The sequence below is a fragment of the Oncorhynchus masou genome, chromosome 6, assembly GCF_036934945.1.
Source record: "Oncorhynchus masou masou isolate Uvic2021 chromosome 6, UVic_Omas_1.1, whole genome shotgun sequence".
Taxonomy (NCBI): domain Eukaryota; kingdom Metazoa; phylum Chordata; class Actinopteri; order Salmoniformes; family Salmonidae; genus Oncorhynchus; species Oncorhynchus masou.
The window spans coordinates 66,363,271-66,385,612 of record NC_088217.1 but is presented as its reverse complement, the minus strand read 5'-3'; the positions used below and the strand labels follow the sequence as shown (position 1 = coordinate 66,385,612).

Genomic DNA, 22,342 nt, shown 5'->3' with positions numbered 1-22,342 from the left:
CACTTTTCCAGTATTCAAAATCACCTCATCTGTTTTTGCCTTGTAAATCATGTCCTTCCTCTATTCTCCATCCCTCTGCAAACAGTTGGGGGGGGGGGGGGGAGCAGCCAAATCCCACTGCAGTCTTGTAAATCAGACTGTTTGGAATGGAAAGGTTAGAAAGAGCGAGAGAAAGCAACAAAGCGAGAGACGAAAAGGGGCGGGATTTAAATGGACAATGAGGCTTTGTGCGTATTAGGTTCAAGTAAGGTGATGTACGTAAGGTGCATAAACTTTGAGCACCAGTGGAGTAGGGTGAGGTTGCCCTTAGACCCTGATCTTATTGCAGGAGATGCAAAGCTGACCCAAAAGTTTAAGGTTAGGATTGGGGGAGGGAAAGCAGATCCTAGATATGTACCTTGGGAAAACTTCGCCCTGGATCACAAACCAGTCAGGAGAGGTAGAACAGTAATGGTTAACGGTTTTCCTAGCTGCAGGGTTCAAAACATGAGCGAGAGAAAGACGGGAGGGAGAAAGCGAATAATAGAACAGCGGAGTAGTGGACATGAGGAGACAGGGCTTTCCCTGAGCCACCTGCTCCATCGCTTGCCTCTGCCCACTCTCATCCATCGCCAGCATTGCAATCTCATCTATCGGCTTGCCAGCCTGCCGGCAGTAAGCTGGGTGGGGGATTACGCTGAGCTGCCTGGCCCGAGATCTCCCACAGAGGACCCAATCCACACTGATACCACCCATGGTACCCTCCTGCTGCTGTCACAAGACACCGTTGTCGCACTACCGCACACTCGAAATTGATATTGCATGTAAAGTACCTCCAATATGGTCTTTGATGGGGTAACACAGACCTATGTACTGTTGTCGTAATCACACAGTAAAAAGGCTAATACAGTTGATTTAAGCTGCATTTAGCTGCAGTCCCAGCTCGCAACATCAAGAGTTTCCCCCCCCAAACGGCAAACAAACAATTTATACCTGTGCAATTAATGGTCAACCGCGGCACACCAAATGTAAAGTGATAGCACATCGGGCAATTCTTTGGGAAATCGGGAAGAAAGGAGAAGTCTGGTCGAATGCCTAAGTCTAATTCACATATAAAATGACAGTAGTCCAATGTAAATCTACCTTAATACAATGCTTGGTACTGCTGGTACTAGCCTTACTAGCACAGCACATGGGAGACTCCTCTCATCAATCACGCCTTTGGCGCTGGTGCACTGCATTGGTTAGTGATCCCAGTTGCACATCTCCACCGGCAAAAAGTTGAAGCCATGGAAACTAGAACACGCATTACAAAAGAGCCAGCCACCGCCTGAAAACACAGGGAAGATTTGCCTCATGCTGAAAGTGGGCCATGAAACAGACAGTGTACGTTTCTGAAAATAAAGTCAGACAATCCTATACCCACGCATAATCTTTGGACTGCGCCTAGCCAGCTGGTTGCTGGTACTAGTAGGAACGTACGGTCCACATACTTACAGAGACAAGAAGCCACGTTGATTGTTTTTCTATGATATTGTGTAAGGGAAGCAGACCTGGGTATATTAAATTAACAGAAATTACGGTAACCAAACAAACAATTATGGGAAATCATGGTAAATTTACTACTCATGTGCAATCCCCGCGGCCTCCGCAATGGATTAGTCCACTGAGAAAGGTGTCAAAGACGTGCAATAAATATAGATTTTTTAAAACTCAGTAAAAACAGTAATCGGTCAACCAACAGCCTACCAACCAAACAATCCACCAGTCGACTAAAAATGGGGTTAGCCCTACACAGGACAAAAGGTTATTTGAATTGAATCATGACCTCATTTCAGTCGGGTGACCTCGTTCAGTGACCTATACTGAAACCAGACAAAACATACCAGGTCTCTATCGCACATCTTTAAGCACACATTATCTTTGCTCCATATTGTATCTAAGAGCCACAGTCATGGCGTCAGTATTGTCTCGTTTGGTTAAACAGAAAACCTTGCTGGTACCTATTGTCCAGTGAGAATGTGTCAATGTGCTATTATTGGTGGGTCACTGACCATTCCTCTAGCTCGACCAATGGGTATAGGGTGCTTCCGCATTGGTTTGCATGGGGATCTCGTGGGTTTTGACCAGGGATTATAATTCTTCCGGCTTGTCCATCCTCTGCTTTATCATTTTATTAGCATGAAAACGCACATGCACACCCGCACGTGTTGTGGCGTACATAAACGCAAACACACACCAAAGAACAAGTGTATAATATCAAACACACATTGATTTAATCCTCCCGGGCCCTGTTCTGTGAACCAGTCCCACAATCCTGGGGCGGCATTAATTGTGGCTCTGTTGCGGTGATGTTATCGGAGTGTCCCAGGCCTGCCACTGGGATCTGGGATCAGCTTCAGACCAAGGAAGACCCTCTGGCGGAGCGAGTGTCATCCGAGATCAGCTATTATGTCTGGAGAGTGTACAGACCCGGGAGTCTGGAGTGTGTCCTCTGCCTGTCTCTACCCACCAGAGACACAGGGTGCGTCCGAAATGGCACCCTATTCCCCATGTAGTGCACTACTAGTACAACACTGTGGTCTGTCTAGGTCCCTGGCTGTGTTTGAAATGTGCTCTGGTTAACAGTTGTGCACTCTAAAGGGAATAGGATGCCATTTTAGATGCAGCCAGGCCGTATAGAGAGACCATAAACAGATCGATAAGAATGACAGATACTGAGTAGACAGGCACATCAACAATGACTGGGGAGGAAAGAGAAATAGCCAGAGGCCTTGTATAAAAACATAGTCAGTCTGACATACAAACAAATAAAAATACTACTGAAGTAGTTCTTGGAGATGTGTGTGTATATATATATATATATATATATATATATATATATATATATATATATATATATACACACACACACACACACACACACATCCATATACACATACACACACATCCATCTAATTTCTTTTGACTACTTTTAATATACTCCACTACATTCCTAAAGAAAATATGTACTTAACACCCATTTTGCCTGACACCCAAAATAACTTTTCAAATGCTCAGGCACAAGAGCAATATGGTCCAATTATCCCTACAATATGGCACCTATCATCCCTACTGCCTCTGATCTGGTGGATACTAAACACATATTGCGTATGTAAATTGTGTCTGAATGTTGAGTGTGCCCCTGGCCGTCCTTAAAGCAAATGGATTTTTTTTTTTAAGTTGTGCCATCTAGTTTGCACAATAAGGAATTTTGATGAATAGCGTTTACTTTTACTCAAGTCTGACAATTGTACTTTTTCCACCACGTTTCTTAAGTACCTTAAAAAAAGTACTTTTACACTTTTACTCAAATAGTATCTCACTGGGTGACTTTCACTTTAGTCATTTTCTATTAAGGTATCTTTACTTTCACTCAAGTTAGTACTTTTTCCACCACTGCCCTGGAGGACAGAGCCTTGTTCTGTTTGGAATACAGGTTGGACGCTATGGGAAAATGGTACATGTGCTTGGTCTTTGGGGTGTGTGTGTGTTTGTAATGCGATCGGTGCTAGGTTCTGGGACCGGATCCTCGGGTAGGTTGGGTGTGGGAGTGTGTTACAGTGATTAGAGGGCAGTCAGCCCTTCGTTTCCCTCACACCCTGCCTGCCAACATTCCAATTACACCCGGAACGGAAGACTGGTTGCCGTGGCCATGATGATGATGTCTTTTCCCATCTGGTCGAGATGTGCTACTGTGTCCCTATGATGACAGTTGACAACCTCATTGTCAAGCAATAAGACTGGCTGTAACATAACAAAATGTGGAAAAAGTCAGGGGTCTGACTACTTTCCGAATGCACTGTATTTTTTAAAAACTAGGCATAACAAAATGTGTCAGTTAAGAACAAATTCTTATTTACAATGACAGCCTACCCCCTGTACACTGTGTGTGTATGTGTGTATATATATATATTAATAAGTCAAAAGTTGAGACACCTACTCATTCAAGGTTTCTTTATTATTTATGTAGAATAGTGAAGACATCAAAACAATTTAAAAAAATGGAAATCCTGTAGTAACCAAAAAAGTCCTAAACAAATCAAAATACATTTTACATTTGATATTCTTCAAAGTAGCCACCCTTTGCATACGCTTGACATTCTCTCAACCAACTTTGTGAGGTAGTCATCTGGAATGCATTTCAATTAACAGGTGTGCCTTGGTAGAAATTTGTGGAATTTGATGAGTCCAAATTTGAGACCGCTGAGTCTTTGTGAGATGCAGAGTAGATGAATGGATGATCTCCGCATGCGTGTTTCCCAAAGTGAAGCATGGAGGAGGTGGTGTGATGGTTTGCTGGTGACACGGTCTGTGATTTATTTAGAATTCAAGGCACACTTAACCAGCATGGCTACCACAGTATTCTGCAGCGATATGCCATCCCATCTGGTTTGCGCTTAATTGTACTATCATTTCTTTTTCAACAGGACAATGACCCAACACACCTCCAGGCTGTGTGGGGGCTATTTGACAAAGAAGGAGGGTGATGGAGTGCTGCATCAGATCACTCGACCTCAACCCAATTGAGATGGTTTGGGATGAGTTGGACCGCAGAGTCAAGGAAAAGCAGCCAACAAGGTGTCATATGTGGGAACTCCTTCAAGACTGTTGGAAAAGCATTCCAGGTGAAGCTGATTGAGAGAATGTCAAGAGTGAAAAGCTACATGTGTTATTTCATATACAAAAATAAAGAAAAACCCTTGAATGACGGCTTTTGACTGGTACTGCATGTGCGTGCGTGCATATATATATATATATATATATATATTCACACAGTGCAAGTATTCAGACCCCTTGACCTTCTCCCCATTGCTATTTAACCAATTTTAGAACCAGGTTGTATCAATCTACACAGAGTAGCGTAGTGGTTAGAGCTGCAGGTTCAGTTGCAGGTTCAAACCCCCGAGCTGACAAGGTACAAATCTGTCGTTCTGCCCCTGAACAGGCAGTTAATCCACTGTTCCTAGGCCGTCATTTAAAATAAGAATTTGTTCTTAACTGACTTGCCTAGTTACATAAAAGATATATATATATAAAAAAAACAAAGCGAACAGGTTTGGACATTTTTGCCAATAAAAAAATAAATAAATACCTGATGTAAATAAGTAAGTAAGACTAAGAATTGAGCTGGGGTGCATCCCGTTTCCATTTGTATCCGGAGCTAAGCAGTTCACACCCCATTGGGTGCTGCCATTGATTTACATTAGAAGTGCACATTCAAGAAGGCTCAAGGCCAAAGATAAAATGACATCAAATCACATATCCAAACATGACATGATCAGTCCAATCAAAGCTAACATTAAAGTTTCAAAATCTTAGCTAGCAAGCAGTCATGAATCACGTCGACAATCTGCTGTCGAAACGTTTAATTCCTGTCAAATGAAGAGAAATTGATAAAAACGTATCGGTGCTCAGCAGCCAATGGACATAAACACTACACAAAAAGTAAATGTATTTTTAAAAAATTATATTAATTTGCAAATTCAACAATGACTGGTTTGGAAAGAATCAGTGGCTAACTGCAAGCGTTTCAAAGCAATCCCTATTCTGCTTCCCCTGTCTGCTATTCAGTGGGGAGGGTGTGGTCCAAGTCTGAGTTTAAGGATTTTAAACAGTATTCAGACCCATGGACTTTCACATTTTTGATACGTTACAGCCTTATTCTGAAATTGATCAAATTGTTTTTTCCCCCTGAATCTACACACACTACCCCATTATGACAAAGCAAAAACAGGTTGTCTCTAATTTATAAAAATCACATTTAAATAAGTATTCAGACTCTTTACTCCGTACTTTGTTGAAGCACCTTAGGCAGCAACTACAACCTCGAGTCTTCTAGGGTGACGCTACAAGCTTGGAACACATGTATTTGGGGTGTTTCTCCCATTCTTCTCTGCAGATCCTCAAGCGCTGTCAGGTTGGATGGGGAGCGTTGCTACACAGCTATTTTCAGGTCTCTCCAGAGATGATCGTTCAGATTCAAGTCTGGGGTCTGGTTGGGCCATTCAAGAACATTCTGAGACTTGGCCCAAAGCCACTCCTGCGTTGTCTTGGCTGTGTACTTAGGGTCATTGTCCTGTTGGAAGGTGAACCTTCACCCCAGTCTGAGGTCCTGAGCAGATCCTGACTAATCTCCCAGTCCCTGATGCTGAAAAACATCCCCACAACATGCTTCCACCACAATGCTTCACTGTAGGGATGGTGTTAGGTTTCCTCCTGACGTGACACTTTGCATTCAGGCCAAACCATCGTGGTTTCATCAGACCAGAGAACCTTGTTTCTCATGGTCTGAGACTCTAGGTGCCTTTTGGCAAATTTCAAGCGCGATGTCATGTGCCTTTCACTGAGGAGTGGCTTCCGTCTGGCCACTATACCATAAAGGCCTGATTGGTGGAGTGATGGAGATGGGAGAACATTCCAGAAGGACAACCATCTCCACAAAGGAATATTTACTGTTTATATGTAGATGCAGTAGCTCCACAAGAGGAATAGAAGCTCAAGCAGTAGAACATTTGAGGTGTCTGTACTCAGCTCCTGCCCAAGTCAAGGACTGCTCCTTAAACCTTGCCAAATAGCCTACAGCTGTGTGTGTCCAGAACTCACTGGTGTGGGAAACAGAGCCCAGAATATTTTATACAATGTTGCAAGTCAAGCTTCGGGCTGGATCCAAGTTAATAGTTGATATGTTTCAAGTCAGGCCATGCGTAGCCAGTGATTCATAGGATATTTATTTTGATCAGGATATTTTCTACCTGCAGGCTGCAATATTTTCATTTGTTGGCTTTATGCTATTTTTACATATAGAAGTTAATCCATTTTTTTAAAGTATTAAAGCATCAGACAAGCTCAATGCATATATTTGATTTTATTAAAACCCATACGGCTCTCTATCAATATATATATATATATATATATTCAAAAGAACAGATGACGTAAATCGACCAACATTTTTTCCTGTCGGGAACAGCCTTAGTGTGTGAATGCCCAAATATGTGTTTGTGCAGTGAGTGAATGTGCATGCGTACAAGCTAGGCTTGAGCGGTATACCGTATATTGGGGTATTTGAAAAAAGCCCCGGGATGGTTTCTCCCAATACAGTCAAAACTATTTTGTTAACTTTTTTAAATAAATATTTGTAGCTACTTTACGTACCTGCAGTCAACTTCTGTAATATGCTACGAGATGAACATTGCAGAACACAGTCATTTGAGAAACCAAGGCTGTTGTGTCTGCTGATAGGAATGCGGTGATTGACAGAGTCGAATGCCTTGTCCAGGTAGATTAATACGGTTGCACAGTATTGTCTTTTATCCTATGGCGGTTATGACATCGTTTAGGACCTTAGAGCGTGGCTGAGGTGCACCAGTGACCAGCTCGGAAACCAGATTGCATAGCGGAGAAGGTACGGTGGGATTCAAAATGGCCGGTGATGCGTTTGTCAACTTGGCTTTCAAAGATTTTAGAAAGGCAGGGTAGGATAGATATAGGCCTGTAACAGTTCGGGTCTAGAGTGTCACCCCCTTTCAGCGGGGGGGTGACCGCAGCAGCTTTCCAATCTTTAGGGATATGAAAGAGGTTGAACAGGCTAGTAAAAGGGGTTGCAACAATTACGGTGGATCTTTTTTAGAAAAAGAGGGTCAGATTGTCTAGCCCAGCTGATTTGTAGGGTTCCAGGTTTAGCATCGCTTTCAGAGCTTCAGCTATCTGGCTTTGGGTGAAGGAGAAATGGGGAGGTTTGGGCAAGTTGTTGTGGGGGGTGCAGAGATCAGAGCTGTTGACCGGGTAGAGGTAGCCAGGAGGAAAGCATGGCCAGCCGTAGAAAAATTATTATTGAAATTCTCGATTATCGGTGTTGACAGGGTTTCCTAGCTTCAGTGCAGTGGGCAGTTGGGAGGAGGTGCTCTTATTCTCCATGGACTTTAGTGTCCCAGATATTTGGGGGAGGTTGTGCTACAGGATGCAAATTTCTGTTAGGAAAGAAAAAGCTAGCCTAACTGCCCGTGTATATTGGTTCCTAACTTCCCTGAAAAGTTGCATATCGCGGGGGCTATTCGATGCTAATGCAGTACGCCACATGATATTTTTGGGCATTGGAGTGAACCAAGGGCTATATCTGTTCTTAGTTCTACATGTTTTGAACGGGGCATGCTTATTTAAGATAGTGAGGAAAGCACTTAAATAATAACCAGGCAGCCGCTACTGACGGAATGAGGTCAATATCCTTCCAGGATACCCAGGCCGGGTTGATTAGAAAGGCCTGCTCGCTGAAGTGTTTTTTTGTGGTCGTTTGACTGCGGACCCATTACGGATGCAGGCAATGATCGCTGAGATCCTGGTTGAAGACAGCAGAGGTGTATTTAGAGGGCAGGTTGGTCAGGATGATATCTATGAGGGTGTCTGTGTTTACGGATTTAGGTTTGTACCTGGCAGGTTCCATGATCATTTGTGAGAGATTGAGGGCATCTAGCTTAAAATTGTAGGACGGCTGGGTTGTTAAGCATATCCCAGTTTAGGTCAACTAACAGTACATACTCTGAAGATAAATGGGGGGGGGCAATTAATTCACATATGGTGTCAGGGGCACAGCTGGGGGCTGAGGAGGTCTATAACAAGCGGCAACAGTGAGAGACTTATTTCTGGAAAGGTGGATTGTTAAAAGTAAAATCTTGAACTGTTTGGGCATAGACCTGGATAGCAATGACAGAACTCTGCACGCTAACTCCACCCCATTTGGCAGTTCTATCTTGGCGGAAAATGTAGTTGGATGGAAATTTCTGAATTTGTGGCGGCCTTCCTAAGCCAGGATTCAGACACTGCTAGGACATCGGGGTTGGCGGAGTGTGCTAAAGCAGTGAATAAAACAAACTTAGGGAAGAGGCTTCTGATGTTAACATGCATGAAACCAAGGCTTTTACAGTTACACAAGTCAACAAATGATAGCGCCTGGGGAATAGGAGTGGAACAAGAGGCTACTGGGCCTGGGTTAACCTCTACATCACCAGAGGAAGAGGATAAGGGTACGGCTAAAGGCTACAAGAGCCGGTCGTCTAGTGCGTTGGGGATAGAGAATAAAAGGAGCAGATTTCTGGGCGCAGTAGAATAGATTCAAGGCATAATGTACAGACAAGGGTATGGTAGGATGTGAGTGAAGTGGAGATAAACCTAGGCGTTGAGTGACGATGAGAGGTTGTCTCTGGAGGGACAAGTTAAGCCAGGTGAGGTTGCCGCATCTGTGTGGGACTAAAAAGCTATCTAAGGCATTTTGAGCAGGACTGAAGGTTCTACAGAAATAAGTGAGTCAGGGTACTGTTTGGTAGTCACTACTACGCTAGGCGAGCAGGGTCACAGCGTTCAGGGAAGCTAACGGATCGGGGCTAGTAACTGGTTCTTCGGCAACATCATAACAGAATAGCCTGTTGAGACCACATCGGGCGATCAGGTCGGAAGTCCAGTCGTGATGGATCGGCAGGGCTCCATGTCGACAATAAAGGGTCCAGACTAATTGGCAAAGGAAGTATTGTAGCCCTAGAATTAGCTGGTATATGGGCCTAGCTCAAGGCTAGCTGGGGCTTGCTTCTGGACAGAAGCGTTAGCAGCTGGCTAGCTGCGATGATCCGGAGTAAATGACCCGGTGTAATGATCCAGAGCGGCAGGAATCCGGTGATATAGTAGAGAGAAGGCCGATATGCTCTGGGTTGATATCGTGTTGTGCACACTGGCAGGTGTTGTCCGAGCTAAGACTGGCTGATGACTGGGGGGGGAAAAAGCAAGAACCGCTAGCTGTGGCTCACAAAGACTAGTAGCTAGTTCGCTGGCTAGCTCCTGATGGAAGTTCCAGTTACAAGGATTATAAATTAGCAGCTCTGTACTAGAAGTAGACCGATGATTTAACGCCGTTACCGATTATTGGAAGACCCCCAAAAAAAGCAGATACCGATTAATCTGACTTTTTTTTATTGTAATCATGACAACAATACTGAAAGAACACTTATTTTAACTTAATATAATACATCAATACAATCAATTTAGCCTCAAATAAGTAATGCAAACAAAGTGTTGGAGAAGTGTGCCATGTGCCAAGTAAAAAAGCTAACGTTTAAGTTCCTTGCTCAGTTCCTTGCTCAGAACATATGAAAGCTGGTGGTTCCTTTTAACATGAGTCTTCAATATTCCCAGGTAAGAAATTTTAGGTTGTCGTTATTATAGGACTATTTCTCTCTATACCATTTGTATTTCCTTTGACTATTGGATGTTCTTATAGGCACTTTAGTATTGCCTGTGTAACAGTATAGCTTTCCATCCCTCTCCTCGCCCCTACCGGGGCTCAAACCAGGAACACAACAGCCACCCTCAAAGCAGCATTACCCATGCAGAGCAAGGGGAACAACCACTCCAAGTCTCAGAGCGAGTGAAGTTTGAAACACTATTAGCGCGCACCCCGCTAACTAGCTAGGCATTTCACATCGGTTACACCAGCCTAATCTCGGGAGTTGATAGGTTTGAAGCCATAAACAGCTGCTGGCAAACGCAAGAAAGTGCTGTTTGAATGAATGCTTACGAGCCTGCTGCTGCCTAACGTAGCTCAGTCAGACTGCTCTATCAAATCATAGACTTAGTTATAACATAAAACACAGAAATACGAGCCTTAGGTCATTAATATAGTCAAATCCGGAAACTCTCTCGAAAATAAGACGTTTATTCTCAGTGAAATACAGAACCGTTCTGTATTTTATCGAACAGGTGGCATCCATGAGTATAAATATTCCTGTTACATTGCACAACCTTCAATGTTAGGTCATTACGTAACACTCTGGTAAATTAGGCGGCCGAAACTGTTGCATATGCACTGCGTGCAATGAACGCAAGAGAAGTGATAATTTCACCTGGTTAATATTGCCTGCTAACCTGGATTTCTTTTAGCTAAATATGCAGGTTTAAAAATATATACTTCTGTGTATTGATTTTAAGAAGGGCATTGATTTTTTATGGTTAGGTACACGTTGGAGCAACGATATGCACCGCTTCGATTATATGCAATGCAGGACACGCTAGATAAATGAGTAATATCAACCACATGTAGTTAGTGATTATGATTGATTGATTGTTTTTTTAAAGATAAGTTTAATGCTAGCTAGCAACTTACCTTGGCTTACTGCATTCGCGTAACAGGCAGTCTCCTCGTGGAGTGCAATGTGGTTAGAGTGTTGGACTAGTTAACCATAAGGTTGCAAGATTGAATCCCCGAGCTGACAAGGTAAAAATCGTTCTGCCCCTGAACAAGGCAGTTAACCCATCGTTCCTAGGCCGTCATTGAAAATAAGTATGTGTTCTTAACCGACTTGCCTAGTTAAAACGATTAAATAAAAGGAAAAAAAAAAACTTAAAATATTATATTTCTTTTTAAAATGTTTTATTATTAAATCGGCCAAATCCGCGTCCAAAAATAGATTTTTTGATTGTTATGAAAACGGCCCTAATTAAATCAGCATTCCGTACCACATTGGGTGAGGCGGGTTGCAGGAAAGTATACTTAGTGCATAGATAGAAAGTGAGATTAATAGATATACGAAAAAGACAAAAGACAGATACATGCCCTACTGCAGTGCCGTCTTGGAGAAACAATTCAGATAAAATGTCTAAAATGTGCTAAATGCTTTGCAGTTATGAATTTGGTTTGCTGATTTAGTAGCTAGTTAGCTATCTAGCTACTGTAAGTGGTTAGCTTCTTCCAACAAGAATTCACTTTTATTTTTTATTAAACGAGGCAAGTCAGTTAAGAACAAATTCTTATTTACAATGACAGACTACCCTGGCCAAACCCTCTCCTAACCCGGACAATACTAGGCAAAATGTGCCCCGCCCTATGGGCCTCCCGATCACGACAGGTTGTGTTACAGCCTGGGATCGAACCAGGGTCTGTAGTGATGCCTCTAGCACTGAGATGCAGTGCCTTAGACCGCCGCGACACTCGGGAGGCTTGGTAACAGAGAAATCCCTCCTGTATCAAGAGCCTTGCTGGCTAATATTTGTTTTGTGCGTGCAGCAAACTGAGTAGCATTTTTAAGTCATGTATAGTTTAGGTCGGAAACTGTACAAAATGTTCGCAATGCGATCGTTAGCATTTTCTATATGATTTTACAAGTACTTGTTAGCATTGCTAACCTTTGGATTACAGAGTATCAGTGGGGTTTGAAAACGGCACCCCTTGTGTTCAGTGACGGTGTTACCAATTATGCCAGTATGGCACAAGGTTCGGAATGAAAGTGTAACATTCTGGATACCACCCAAGCCTAGTAAAAGCACTACCAACTGAGCCACAATGGAACAAGTCTACGATGTGAAGTCAATGTATGATACATGTTTGCATGTTTCCAAGAATTAGTTCCCCATACTGAGAAATAAGGAAATGTATGGGGTCAGCAGCATACTCGTGCAGTGATGCAATGCTTACCCGTCCCACATATTTTAGTGGGGCACTGAACACACACAATTAATCAAGTGAGATTAAAATGCACACACATGGGAGAGATGTACAAAACTAATCGAGTGCGAGACAAACACGCCCGCACACACAAACTCAAAAATGTACACACAGAGCCATGTTCCATTACTGTCACATTCACACAGTAGGCTATAAGTCTCCTCCTGCATCACACAAATGCAGGAAACCAACCCTAGGTAATGGTGGGGACAAGGAAACAGGAACTGGGAATAGCAGGGCACTGCCAAGAATATCCCAGTCCTTCTTGACACCACACACACGCTATGCTACCCACAGTTCAGCTAAGTTATTTAGTTCATGAAACAAAGAGGACCTTTTAAAGATATTAGATAGTTTAAAACTGCAAACTATAATCAACAACGCAATTTTGAGCAAGCGGATTAAATCGAAGCCCAAATCAACATTTAGACCAGCACTGATTAAATTCTCCAAATGTCAGGTCATAGTTGATTGAAACTGTTGTAAAGCAATACGCATATAATAACTCCCTTCACAGTGCACGTAGCAATAAATATACATAAGGCCAATATACAGAGGGACACTGTCGAGGGTCGAGCGAGGGAAGCATTGGCCTGTCTTGGAGAAAAAGGCAATAAAAAGAAAGATGAGGGAATGAAAGGGAGGAATGGGAGCAAGAGAAGATATTGAATGAGGGAAGACTTAGGCCTGTTGCTTCTGAAGAAAGAGGCAGTGAAAAAAAAAAACTTGAATAAGAAGGGTGGAACGAAAGGAAGAAAGCGTGAGAGCAGAGACAGGAATATCTCTGGGAGGCGGCGCTCTAATTATAGCACAGGTGCCAGGCGACCGGGGAGGGCACTGCCGCCACCAAAACACAGGAGGAGGGAAGAGGGGGATAAGGAGGAAGTAGAGGTGGTCAAGGCGGGTTGCTCAATCATTTCAAAAAGAGACCCAACATGGGAGAAGGGATAATTGATGAGGTGAGGAATAATTGCTCAACTCCAAATCAACCCCTAGCCCCCTACTCCCTACCCACTCCTGTCGATCTAAGAGGATTGGATGGTTAGATCGGTGGAATCAATATGGCTATATTTACACCCTAGCTAAATGAAAAGGTAAAAGTAAGCCATTACCAATACCTGCAAAATTCTTTCAGAAACAGTCAGCTCTATAGGAGTGTATAGGCGTGTAGCTTGTACACGGTAGGGGCTAGGGATTGATTTGGAATTCAGAAAACACATGTTTTAGAGTATTTATTTGATTGCTTTGGGAGACATTTGGTCAAGTAGGACAAGTCAATCAAGAACAAAGGAGGCTGACTGAAGAAGGAGTGGCCATTTTGTAGTCAGTGGGACTAGTGTGTAGCATAATTCCTAAGACACATGCTGCTGTGTTTGTGTGATTATGTATTGGCGTTGTTGTGTAGAGTAAGCGTGCATGTGTCTCTGTCTGTGTGTATGTCAGGAGCATGTTGCCATCAGACATTAATTAATATATCCACGTGGGCTCAGTCAAATGGTCACACAGATCACTGCCCCATACATCGATGTACGTCACATTGACCTTACTGCCCTCCCTCTTCTCTTTCCTTACTCTCTGCAGCTATATGTTAACGGTGGACTATGTCTACATCCCAAATGGCATGGTACTCCTTATGTAGTGCGCTACTTTTAACAAGAGCCCTATTGGAAAGGCGACATAAGAAATATGGTGCCATTTTGGACTAATTCTATAAAAACTATAAGCCACAGTGAGTCAGCCCCCTAAAAAACTGAAATCATCACGAACGACCTCCACCAGGCTCTTTGACTGCGCTTGGTCGCTCAGATTATCAAGTTCCAGGTTTGTAAGTGGGGACGTGAAGGTCACACACACGACTCGCCACGGGCCACGGCAGTCACGCAGCGTCCATGACGGTGACACTGACAGTTAAGACGTGATCCACTGGCCTGTGCAGGGCAGCGGTGGGGTTGCCATAGCAGCAGGGCTATAGGGCACGTCCCAGGTGCCACTTTATTATGATAGAGTAGTCTTTTGGGATGTGCAGCATGACTGCAAAAAGACAACCTGGAACATACCCATTCTCTCCTGGTTGGAGGTGGGGTCCCTGATAACCCTCATCCAGGTTTCATTGGGGAGCATTGGAATGGAGCAGCACTTGCACAGAACCACTGATCTGTATAGATGAGGGATTGTGAAGAGAGGAGCCGGAGTTGCTTCACAATCGAGCCCATCCTGATGTGAGAGCCTCTAAAATGTGGTCTGTACCAGACACTGCTGCACATTTCATATAAGATGATACCGTGAGATCATGATATATTTGCTCTGTAAAGCTCTTCATGGTCGTGTTCATTAGGACACACCGCAAAATGTTTTGCAACAGAATGTGAAAACAAACATCTCTCATTGGACAAGTTCAGGTAGTCACTCACTGTTTCACTCCATTTCATGCCAACTGAACACAGCCCATGGTCAGCAAGATAGAGATAGCATCCATGGCTGGTTATCTGAAAGGCCAGGTCACAGCGCAAAAGCCAGCCTTACACCACCATGCCAGGTGTTTTCACTGATCAGCTCTCCTGAAAACCTGCCATGCCATTAAAGGAATAGGTGACATGACCTTTTCAGACAAACATTACTTAAAGGTGAGGATGTCCAGTGTGGCAACATGGGAGAGAAAGAGGGTACAAAATACAACAAATCCAGAAATGGGAGGAACATCCCAACATGGTGAGAACATAACAAACGTACCATGACAACGCCATAAAGGGCCAGGTATTTCTGTCTGGCAGGCAGAAAAAGAGGTACCGTCACCAAAACATAAAAAGGGGCTTAAAATGGATGGTTGGCATGGCTTGAGAAACATCCCAAAACAAAGAATGATTGGCACACAACAACAAAACATTACAAGGGTAGGTATTGTAGAGACTGTAACGGAGCTAATTGTCCCTTTAAAGCATAATAGGAAACTGGTGCTTTAAATGGATGAAGCTGCAACAGGAGCAGTGGATGCCAAAGGGAGACAATGGGTATAATGTACGCTAATGGGTGTGAGGCTGTGTTGCCCTGGGCTTGAATGACTGCAGTGCATTGACAGACTGCCTGGGTTGCTCTTCAACCAATTCTTCAAGGATGGGAAAGTGAAATTCTGATCCTACACTCCAGTCTGTATAGAGGTCGGATTAACAAAGAGAGCCCTGCCCTCTGTGTCCTTAGACTGTTCAATTTGTGGCTTATACATGTGTATACCAAGTAATAATGCATTAAACTACATCAGCTTTCTTTTCCCATCAAAAATGTAAGGAATTAATTGTCAATTATTGACAACCCACAATATGGGAAATAACAACTATGAACTTCTGTATTGGGAGGTTTGAAAATCAACTTTATAGCCCATTTGGAATTTAATTGACTGAAATGATCTTAATATGTAGAAATATCACCAACACCCTTTGGCTATATTGAACTAAGATTAAGAACTGATACATAGACAGAAACATTAGGGGTAATACATATAACAACTAGCTATGTTAAAGGTGTATGGATGTGAGAAGGCCTAGTAAAACCTGAGTGACATTGAAATATTGAACTTGAGGTGTGCGAAGAGTAATGTTTATTGTGTGGGTAGGCTAGCTAGCCCACAGACCCGCATCGACCTGTTACAAGTATCACCCATATCAAATGTATCTGCTTACTGCCTGGTATCATTTGTTCCAATCCAAACCGGGGTACCCACACACAGGCATACCAAATGTAGCAACTCAGCCGCAATTGCAGTGTAGCGTGTGTGTTACACTGTAACACAATACGAACTTCGTGAAAGAGCAATTGTCGTCGCTCTCTTGACAAGGCCAAAGTCACACCGACATGGCATAGCGCCTGAGAGAGAAATGATCGGTGATTGTGTGCAACATCTCCACACCGGGGCCAATTCCAGACAACTCTTGACTTTCACAGACATTTTAGCAGGGTATTTTCTTGAAACATTTAAGTTGTGATAACTCAAATAAAAACAGGTAAACAGCCTATCGGTTGAAATGTTAAACTAATGTTTCCCGCGAGAGAGACTGTCCCTGCGTCCCCGAGCCTCTGGGTTCATGGAATGCTGCAGTGCACCGCCGCCATCTTACTTCTGTCTCACTACATTATCTTGATTCTCAGGCTTAACATGAAACAGGTTGACGTAGGGAAAACATAGGCGGTTTTACACTTATCCATGGGCGCAATGTGCAGAATTAAATGGGTCGTAGGTCTACTCGTTGGCTCTTTTTTAGGGAGTAGCCTGTGTTTTTAGGCTACAGAAAGCTAAATCTAAGGGAAAGAATAACCCACTATAAACCGTTAGATGTTTACTTTCACGCCCACCACCAATGTATATAATCGAGCCATGATAAAAACACTACACAAGTGGCTACAAATTGGTGATCATATTACCCATAATGTCCGGATACAACAATCAATAGTGCCACTACAGAAACCGGTCTAGACTAGGCTGTGTTTTGAAGTGCAATTGTGCACAGAATCAAAAAAGAAAAATCACGTTCGTTTACATAGGTTACACAGGAATCTCAGCCGTAGCCTAGATAGGAAGACCTGACGAAGCATTCCATTCTGTGCAAAACAAATGTAATTATTTCTCATCTTGAATTATGAAAAAAAAAAAAAAACAAACTTATCCATAGGCTATAAAACTAGATTTCAATTCAAGCGATGGCAGAAATATATTAGAGCAGAAATATTTATAACAACACTGGGCAAAGGGGGATCTAAACACTGGCTATTCTAAATCTATGATTTCAAGTCACACTAAATTCAATAAAAAGCTGTCCAACATGTATTCAGGCGTGGAATATGATCACAGCCTTGCTGAATGTCTGGTTTCATTTGGTTCTATTCATGCTTAATTAGCCCCCATGGTTTGGAATCACCCGGCTGCTCGCTCCCGCAATAGCAGCGGAAGAGAAGAATAACCATGGAGCTCAGCCTTGTCCCGACTCCCGTCTTTCTTTCCCCAGTATCTTACCTCAACTGCTAACGCCGTGGTCGCAACAACCAGCAGCAACAAAGCCATACGGTCCCCCATGCCGTATTATTGTCACAACGCGTCCTATGTATGGTGTATTGGTTTTTTTCTATGTTCCGTCGGTATGTAATTCAGAGCTCGTCTCCGTGGCAGTGCCGCTGACGGTGTTTGTTTAATGGAGAACGATACCGAGGCTGCTCGAGCGCCAAGTCACCTGACCTGACAACGAATGAAAGGAATTATTAGGGAGGTGCCCTAAAAAAAATCTGAGGATGGCTATGGGTGTGGTCCCGATGAGGGCTAAATACTGAATTTAGCATTCTTCAAACACCTGAAACAGATTTTGTCCTGCAATCTAGTGCCATAATAATTATGCTATGTAATATATATATATATATATCAGTACCAGTCAAAAGTTTCCACACATCGACTTATTCTTGGGTTTTTATTTTTACTATTTTCTACATTGTAGAATAGTGAATAGTGAAGACATCACAACTATGAAATAACAAATATGGAATCATGTAGTAACCAAAACAGTGTTAAATAAATCAAAATAGATTTTAGATGTTAGATTCTTGAACATAGTCACCCTTTGCCTTAATTACAGCTTTGCACACGCTTGGCATTTTCTCAACCAGCTTCAGGAGGTAGTCACCTGGAATGTATTTCAATTAACAGGTGTGCTTTGTTAAAAGTCAATTTGTGGTATTTCTTTTCTTCTTAATGTGTTTGAGCCAATCAGTTGTGTTGTGACAAGGTAGGGGTGGTATACAAAAGATAGCCCTATTTGGTAAAAGACTGTCAATATTATGGCAAGAACAGCTCAAATAAGCAAAGAGAAATGACAGTCCATCATTACTTTAAGACATGAAGGTCAATCAATGCAAGAACTTTGAAAGTTTCTTCAAGTCCAGTTGCAAAAACCATCAAACGCTATGATGAAATTGGCTCTCATGAGGACCGCCACAGGAATGGAAAACCCAGAGTTTCCTCTGCTGCAGAGGATAAGTTCATTAGAGTTACCAGCCTCAGAAATCGGCAATTAACTGCACCTCAGATTGCAACCCAAATAAATGCTTCACAGAGTTCAAGTAACAGGCACATCTCAAAATCAACTGTTCAGAGGAAACTACATGAATCAGGCCTTCGTGGTCGAATTGCTGCAAATAACCACTACTAAAGGACACCAATAATAATAAGAAGAGTCTTGCTTGACCCAATAAACATGAGCAATGGACATTAGACCGGTGGATATCTTTTCTTTGGTCTGAAGAGTCCAAATTGGAGATTTTTGGTTCCAACCTCCGTGTCTTTGTGAGACGCAGAGTAGGTTAACGGATGATCTCCGCATGTGTGGTTCCCACCGTGAAGCAAGGAGGAGGAATATGATAGTGTGGGGATGCTTTGCTGGTGACACTGTTTGGGATTTATTTAGAATTCAAGGCACACTTAACCAGCATGGCTACCACAGCATTCTGCAACAATACGGCATCCCATCTGGTTTTCCCTTAGTGGGACTGTCATTTGACAAGGACACAACACACCTCCAGGCTGTGTAAGGGCTATGTGACCAAGAAGGGGAGTGATGGAGTGCTGCATCAGATGACCTGGCCTCCACAATCACCCAACCTTAACTCAATTGAGATGGTTTGGGATGAGTTGGACCGCAGAGTAAAGGAAAAGCAGCCAACAAGTGCTCCGCATATGTGGGAACTCCTTCAAGACTGTTGGAAAAGCATTCCAGGTGAAGCTGGTTGAGATAATGCCAAGTGCTCTTGGGAGAGCAAAACATTAAATATTCTATTGCAAGTATTGAACCCGGCCAAATAATTACTAGTCAGATGCACTAACCTCAACCCTAGCATACATGTATTTTGAAATAGCTTAATATCTTAATACAGTGCAATACAGTGTTCTGCATCCAGTAAATATTGGATTCAGCTATGGCGTTAAAAATTAACTCATGTCTGACTACAACAGTGTGCTAACTGGCAGCAACAAACTGAAACCAACTCAGGGCCACAGCAAAACATGTCACAGTTGGATGCATAGTGTAACGGCGTCACCGGCCTAAATCTAATCCAATCTCGAGCCAGTCAGTCTTCATCTGTAAAGCATAGAATTAGCTTCCAAATTAGATGATTTCTCTAGCTATATTTAGAATTGAAGGATGATGACAATTGGTGACCCTGTTCTTCTGTTAGACAAAGTGTATAGTTGGGTGCCAGACTTTTATTTATTTTTTAAATTTAACTAGGCAAGTCAGTTAAGAACACATTTTTATTTACAATGACGACCTACCCCGGCCAAACCCTAACGACGCTGGGCCAATTGTTCTCCGCCATCAGTATCATGCAGACATGCCCTCGCTGTGTGCATTCCTATGAATGGAACAGTCAGCCACTTTATGGCAAGTATCCGACAGGCAACCTTCGGCAACAGCTTTCACGGGCTCATCAATTGTACGAATACAAAAGGTTACCCACTTCATTACTTTTATACATTTGATAAACCAATTGTGAAAAATAATTTATGTGAAGGGCATTATTTGTTGCTTATTCTCTAATTCTTGGGTGAATATAATGTCCTGTACATAACCTAGCCCGGCGGAACCAGCATGTCACCACTCTATTTCACTTCACATTTTATGAAATCTGAAGTGAAATAGAAAGGTGAACACAGCGATCAGGTTGGTTCCACCAGGATGATCATAACCAACATTGATAATGTAATCAGTGCTCTGTGTTTGTGTATGTGTGACCGACCATTATCTTTGATGAGGGCCCAGGTATCAGGATAAAGGTAAGACCCAGATGCAGACTGTGTCGAAGTAACAATGTTTCTTACAGCAACAGGGGCAAAAGTACAGGACGGCATGCAGGCTCAGGGTCAGGCAGAGGTTGGTAATCCAGAGGTGGGGCAAAGGTACAGGACAGCGGACGGGGACAATAACACTGCCATGGGGGCCTGCAGAGAGCTGGACGGAATGATCCACTCAAAGTGGGTGAGCGATGGGGCTGTATGCAACCAGGATGGGGTCACTTGATGACCCAGGTCGACCAGGAGAGAGGAAACGGTGGATGGAGACGACTACCAGAATGGCCCTGGATGCTAGCTAGAAGGTATTGGAGACCTTTATGATCAAGGGGACTTTGTTGTTCGTTTTGAGTAAATATGGGGGGGGGGGGTTTATATATTTTTAAATTGTTTTTGCTAACCGGTGTGTGAAACATAATATTGCACGTGTGTCATTTTGCAGTGTTTTCACTCACAAGTGTGAGGAAACACTCATTTTAAATTGGGTGAGAATGTCACAGGTGTCACTACTTTCCATGTGTAAACAATCAAGCATTCCTATTGCATGGTTAACGTATCATGTGAATCACGCGATGAATTGTGTACTTTAATCACCCTGTTTTTGTCTTCCAGGCAGCCACCCACAGGAAGGGGTGTAGTCCAGAGGCATGGTGGATCCTTGTTGCAACAAAGCTTATGACGTGCCACTGGCATTAAACAAAGCCTGTGTGTACATGCATGTATGCTGTATGCTGTATGCTGATGATTCAACCATATATGTGTCAGCACCCACAGCTAATGAAGTCACTGATACTCTTAACAATGAGTTGCATTCAGTTTTGGAATGGGTGGCCAGAAATAAACTGGCCCTGAGAATCTCTAAATCTAAGAGCATTGTACTTGGTACAAATCATTCCCTAAGCTCTAGACCTCAACTGAATCTGGTAATGAATGGTGTGGCTGTTGAACAAGTTAAGGAGACTAAATTACTTGGTGTTACCTTATATTGTAAACTGTAATGGTCAAAACATAGATTTAATGGTTGTAAAGATTGGGAGAGGCTTTTTTTGACACCACTCTCAAAAAAGCAAGTCCTGCGGGCTCTAGTTTTGGCTTATCTTGATTATTGTCCAGTAGTGTGGTCAAGTGCTGCAAATAAATACCTAGTTAAGCTGCAGCTGGCCCAGAACAGAGTGGCATGTTTATTTAATTTAACTAAGCAAGTCAGTAAGAACAAATTCTTATTTACAATGATGGCCTACCGGGGAACAGTGGGTTAACTGCCTTGTTCAGGGGCAGAACAACAGAATTATACCTTGTGTCATGTTTTTCGTAAGAATTATCGGACCAAGGTGCAGCGTGATATGGTTTCCACATGTTTATTAACTGTAACGCACAAAAACAATAAAGAATGAACGAAACGTAAAGACAATGGAGTGCTCACAGGCAACTACACATAAACAAGATCCCACAAACACAGGTGGGAAAATAACTACTTAAATATGATCCCCAATTAGAGACAACGATTACCAGCTGACTCTAATTGGGAATCATACAAAACACCAACATAGACATAGATATACTAGATCACCCCCTAGTCACGCCCTGACCTACTACACCATAGAGAAACAATGGCTCTCTATGGTCAGGGCGTGCTCATCCCGCGGATCCGCCAGCTTCAGGGGAGGCTCTGGTGCGGGACGAAGAACCCGCTCAGCTCGCGGATCCACCAGCTTTGGTGGCGGCTCTGGTGCGGGCTGAAGAACCCGCTCATCTCGTGGATCCAGCCATGGACCCGGGCTGAACACTGCCTGGACTGGACCACGGTGTCAAGGAAGGCTCCTGCCATGGAGTGGAACTGGACACCAGCCCTGGCCTGGACATCGGTGCAGAGGAAGGCTCCTGCCATGGAGCGGAACTGGACACCAGCCCTGGCCTGGACATCGGTGCAGAGGAAGGCTCCTGCCATGGAGCGGGACTGGACACCAGCCCTGGCCTGGACATCGGTGCAGAGGAAGGCTCCTGCCATGGAGCGGAAC

The 22,342-nt window shown here is 43.2% G+C and overlaps 1 protein-coding gene across 2 annotated transcripts in view; it reads right to left on the bottom strand.

Moving 5' to 3' along the window:
- appa (amyloid beta (A4) precursor protein a) overlaps nucleotides 1-17,722 on the bottom strand; it is a 41,528-nt gene extending 23,806 nt beyond the window's left edge. For both annotated transcript variants that reach the window (XM_064969403.1, XM_064969404.1), the window contains exon 1: nucleotides 17,505-17,722. In XM_064969403.1, coding sequence (XP_064825475.1) covers nucleotides 17,505-17,564 — 60 coding nt within the window. In that variant the 5' untranslated portion in view covers nucleotides 17,565-17,722. The remainder of the gene's footprint in view (nucleotides 1-17,504) is intronic.
- Between the last annotated feature and the right edge of the window lie 4,620 nt (nucleotides 17,723-22,342).